Source organism: Marmota marmota, unplaced genomic scaffold (assembly GCF_001458135.2).
Source record: "Marmota marmota marmota unplaced genomic scaffold, marMar, whole genome shotgun sequence".
In the NCBI taxonomy this organism is placed as follows: Eukaryota; Metazoa; Chordata; class Mammalia; order Rodentia; family Sciuridae; genus Marmota; species Marmota marmota.
Window position 1 is genome coordinate 10,511,330 of NW_025999941.1, and position 5,186 is coordinate 10,516,515.

A 5,186-nucleotide genomic window follows, 5' to 3' on the forward strand; every position below is an offset into this window, starting at 1 on the left:
GAGCCAGGTGCAGAGGAGGGCTCTCCGGAGGCTGAGGCACAGGTGGATGGCTTAAACCTGGGCAATACAGCAAGATCCCCGTCTCAAGAAAAGAAAAAAAAAATATTTATGGGGGGGGGGAAATAAACTCGGGGTTCTGATTAATCAAATTCCCTGGAGTTTTGACCAGGGAAGGAGAGGAAAGACGCCCGATATCTGACTTGGAAGGAAGAAGCTCCTGTGATGTCCCAAGATTTTTCCTCAACCACGTTCAGAATAATCCAGGCTGCTTCAACGAAATCCAGCGGCAGATTATTGAGCCCCCACCCGTAAAGTACTGAGACGGAATTTGCGAGGATGGAATCCACAAATTTATTTTTAATAAATTCTCCAGGACATAAGAGATTTATGACGGAGGGAAAAAGAATTTAATCACAGACTGGTCTTGCTACTGCCCTGCTTACCTGAAGCTCAGAGTCCCCGAGTCTCACTCCGGTCTGCGCTGCGAGGCTCACCTGGTCGGTCTACCTGCGGGTGGAGACCCACCGGCCCGCCCTTCGCCCGGGCAGGAGCCCCGCCCCTCGGGGGGAGAGCAGAATCGCCGGGGCCCACCCCTACGCCAGGCCAGGCCAATCAGGCGCTGCGATCTCAGACGTCGGGTTACGCGCGGCGCCGAGTCGGCCGCCGGCGGAGGAACCGGCTCCCGGCTCGGGCTCCGGCCTCCGGGCTCGGCGGTGCGGTCCCCGCAGCAGCGAGGCTGGGCGGGCCGGCGCCCCACGCCCTCCCGCCAGGCCGCCATGCAGGGCCCCGCCGGGAACGCGAGCCGCGGACTGCCGGGCGGGCCGTCCTCCACTGCCGCGTCCGGGGCGGGCCGCTGTGAGAGCGGCGCGCTCATGCACAGTTTCGGCATCTTCCTGCAGGGGCTGCTCGGCGTCGTGGCCTTCAGCACATTAATGCGTGAGTCCGGGACCTTAGCCCCTCCTCAGTGCCACAAACCCCCGGCCCAGCGCGGCCGCGAGGACCCTCCTGCCTGAAGAGTTAAGGCCTGGGGACCAGGGCCCTGTGGTAGAGGTTCCTTTCTCCCCCAGTCCAAGCTGGGCATTCCCAGACGAAGGCGAACCCGGGTCCCTGACCACACGATCCCGAGCCCTTGTCGCTGCAGCCTCTAATTAAGAGTGACCCTGCCCCTCTCCACCTTACTACACGTCCCATTTTCTGAGATGCCAACCTAAAACTCGCCCCGCTCCCACCATGTCATCGCAAATTAAGGTTACCCCACTTTCCATCCCGGAGTCATGACCCCTTCTGGGTGGCACCTCTGCCTGCTCTCAAGAACCCTTCTTAGCCTATCCTCCACGCTCTAAGTCCACATCCCTAAATCCCTAGTTTGATGCTGAGCTCTCTTTGGCACCTTCTTCGCTCTTAAAAGATTTGCTATCTGTTGGTATTTGAATCCTGCTACCTTGCATCCTTTGCGGTAGATGGAATATTTTCCCAGGACCACCCCCTTCTCCCCGCCCTCTGGTCCTTCTCCCTCAGCATTATTTTCCCTTGCCGCCTTCTCCCACATCTCCTTCCTCTCCTTTTCTTCCCCAAACAGGTCACCTGTTCCATCTCTGTCCCAAGCTTTCCTAACGAAGCCGCATATGAAGCTTACCCTGGCTATTCCCTTCCCAACCCATTTTTATTATTTATATTTTAAGTATTCATAAATACTCAGGCAATCTAATGGCTTGACGGAGAAATAGGCTAAGAGGGTCTGTGGAGGTCTCAGAATCCCTGAGTTAAGTCACCAGGGTCACTTCCTTGGGAGTTTTGTAATGAAGAAGGAAGTCCCAGATGGCCCTGATAGGCCTGTGGGTTATGAGATGAGAGGGTGAGGATCATGTGGACTACCGCGAGGCGGGTGTGTTGATTTTTTAATACATATTTTAACAATAAGGATAACAAGAACCTGTATGTGGCACATAGGTCTAGAAATGCCCCTTTAACGTGTTTTGGAGGAAGGAAAGATTATAAGTTAACTGTTCAGAGGCATTAATTCAAAAATGACTTGTTCTCAAAACTTCCCCACTGTGCTTGTGTGGGCAGAACCAGAAGTTCCAGTAGAGTATGTGCTCCTCAGCTGGTTCCTGGGGTGGTCTCATCCAGAGGTCTTTTAGGGTCCCCTTGCTGACGGGCCACCTTGCTTGTTAAGATAGAGAGATTTCTTTGGGTGAATTCTTCCAAGTTTCAGGTGACCCTGGAGAGTCTCTGATCTTGGACACTGTTTTCCTCTGGTTGCCTGGCCTTGACAAGTCCTGCAACAAGTGCCCAACTGTCTTTGTTTGCCATTTTTTCTTCTGTTCTTAGGTCCTGCTTGCCTTCCTTTTTTTTTCTGCTGAACAAATACTCACTTGTTTCCACAATAATAATTTGTGACAACTTAGCCAAAATCAGTTGCTGTACTATATGTGTATGTTTTTAAGACATTCTGAGTGGGGTTTCACTCTCCTCCCACTTTTCTCTCCTCCCTCCAGCCTTCCTTTCTCTCTCAGGAACTGTAAGTTTAATTTTATTGTTTTTGTGGTTTTGGGAATCAAACCCAGGGTCTCAGGCATGCTGTATCACTGAGCTATATCTCCAGCTCTGGTTTAATTTTTATTTTGTTCCCTAACCTGAGATTTCATAGCCTACTTCTGGCCCTTTTCATGGTTTTTATTGAGGTTGATGGCCTGCTTTATCCCCTAGGGTTTGGCACTTGTGATTCAGAAAGGAAAATGTGATTATGACAGGGCAGAGTTCCTCACAGCTGAGAAGTGTGCCATAGTGGTGATGCTGGCCCTGAGAGTCTTCAGGGACACTCTCACCTCTTTACTTAATCTTCATTGTGAGCACATGTGCAAATCCCACTGTGGTTGTTTTTTTTTTTTTTTTTCCTCTGTGAAAAGACTGGATGAGAAAGTAGTCTCTCGCTCAGTGGAAGGCTTGATGTGAAAGGGGGTTTGTGGAAATGGCAGATAGTCCTGGAATGATGTCGGTAGTAGTAATGGGGAGTAGAATTGGAAAGGCCAAAGCTGGATCTGTTCTGAACACAGAAATAGAGATGAGAGTAAGATCCTCATCACCTTTCATAGAAGTAGACAAAACAGACCAAGGTGATGGGACTGTGAAGTTAAGGAGAAGACCCACTGGCTGGGACCCAGTCAGGTAAGTGCCTTTCTTATGGCTCAAATTCCTTGGTTCTGTTGAAATAGAACTGTGGGGCTTTTCCTTTTTGAACTGCTGGAAAGAAGAGGAAATCCCTAAGAGGCTACCTTTTTAAATTTTGGAATAGACTTCACAGGAGAAGAAGAAAGGGGAGTAAGGTACTCTCAAGGAAATGCATCTGCCAGCTGTTGGGCTCTGTTGTCCTAGTTACAGAGCTGCTGGAGGTGGAGGACCAGGCTCCCAGATGAGAGGTTCCACATGGCAGTCCTTGAGGGAGGGAGGGCATTTGTTATGATGAGGCTGCTTCATCACCATCTTCTTCAAGCAGTGTGTTCTGAGCAATTTGAATTAACAGTCCCCATCTTCTTTGAGGTCAGTCTTTCCCTTTCCTGGTATTTGCATGCCCTTCGGCAGCAGACTTAATGCTTCTCTTAGGTACTTCCTCAGTGCTCACTGCAGAAACTGTTCAGTTTTCCTGCTAGATGAGCATATTCTGTAGCATGATGGACCCACTTCTGTGCCAGACAAACTGAGGTAATTTTCCAACTTCACCTCCATGATTTCAGTGAATCATCAGAATAATGTGTTTATGCTCTTTTTTTTTTTTTTACTCAAAAATTACTTTTTTCTCTGCTTATCAGTTGCTCTGTTTTTGTCCTAGAATAAGATGTCTCACACCTCTTGATGTCCCTGGGGAGGATTTTGGTTCTCACAAGGATTACTCACCATGGCACTCTGATGGACTTCTTGTTTTATGTGTGGTGTTTTACAGATTCTTGGTCCAGGCAGTTGAGAGTGTGTATGACAGGTCCTGTATCTAACCTGTTCTTCAAGCTACTTGAACATCCAGACTATTGCAGGCCACCATCTACCATCATGTCCTAGTGTCAGCATCACCTTTTTAATTAAGTTGGTGGGTTTTCCAGAGGCTCCAGCTAAAGAAAGCCAAGGAAACTCAGAAGCCAGCTTATAGAGGTACTCCTACTATGAGTTTTCTGGGCTCCCATCAAAATGACTGGTTGCAAGGAAAGAAGCACTTTAACCATGAGGGTTTGGTCATGATTTGCCTGTTGAGCAGCACCTCATGTTCTGGTGACTTTGTCTGTAGCCTCTGACTCAAGTCATTCAGACCAGAGTCGCAGCGGAACAGAGCTGAACAATCCTGGAGCTCAGGAAACTTAGTGCAGGATAGTCACCCAGCTGTCAGCCAAAGGTCAGCACTGGCCAATGTGTGTGTTGGCATTTGGGGGTGTTTATTCTAAGGACTGTGAGCGCAAAGCAAACTCAGGCTTGCTTTGCTATGCAGAGTCAGGACTGAAGTGTAGACAGAAATGACTTTTAACAAAATAAGTGTTTTGAGAACTTGGATAAATCTGCCTGCCTATTTTGTTACAGATATGGGGACTGGCAGGGAGAAATATATCTAAGTTATACTGAGCAGTATTAGCATTGAGAAGTGACAGCTTCCTTCTTGTGGCCCAAAGTAAAATCACAAACCAGTCCACCCAGCTTTGATAGCTTAAGCTCAAGAGTGTCCAGAGTTTCCTCTCATGCTGAGCTGACTTCCGTATGTGCTCTGTGAACACATAGCCCATGTTGGCACAGTCTTTTCTACCCTCACCACTATACACCCCATTTCAGTTTTTATCTTAAAACGTGTCAAACACTTAGATCTAAGTTAAGAATTAATGCATAGAATGCCTGTTTATTTGCCCTCTACTATTTGCGCTCTCTCTCTCTCTCTCTGTCTTTTTTAACTGAGCAATTAATTTGAAGGAAAGTTGCAGTCAGTACCACAACTTTATTCCTAAATACTTTAGCTAAGTTTCTTAAGAATTAGGATAATCTCCTACATGACCACCTATAAGAATTATTATTTAATAACTCCATAATATCATCTGATATCCATTGAATATTTACATTTCCCCCAAATGTCACGAATCTTTCATAACTGGAGTTTTTAAAAGCAGGTCTAGAAGCTGCATACATTTTATTTGGTACTTTTTTTTTTTTTTTTT

At 47.6% G+C, this 5,186-nt stretch overlaps 1 protein-coding gene across 2 annotated transcripts in view; it reads left to right on the top strand.

Moving 5' to 3' along the window:
* Positions 1 to 650: 650 nt before the first annotated feature.
* The window catches only part of Stimate (STIM activating enhancer), a 51,876-nt gene continuing 47,340 nt past the window's right edge, over positions 651 to 5,186 (top strand). The window contains exon 1 of one of the 2 annotated variants that reach the window (XM_015494438.2): positions 651 to 936. In XM_015494438.2, the coding sequence (XP_015349924.1) occupies positions 777 to 936 (160 nt within the window). In that variant the 5' untranslated portion in view covers positions 651 to 776. The remainder of the gene's footprint in view (positions 937 to 5,186) is intronic. The other variant, XM_015494436.2, reaches the window with a different exon arrangement.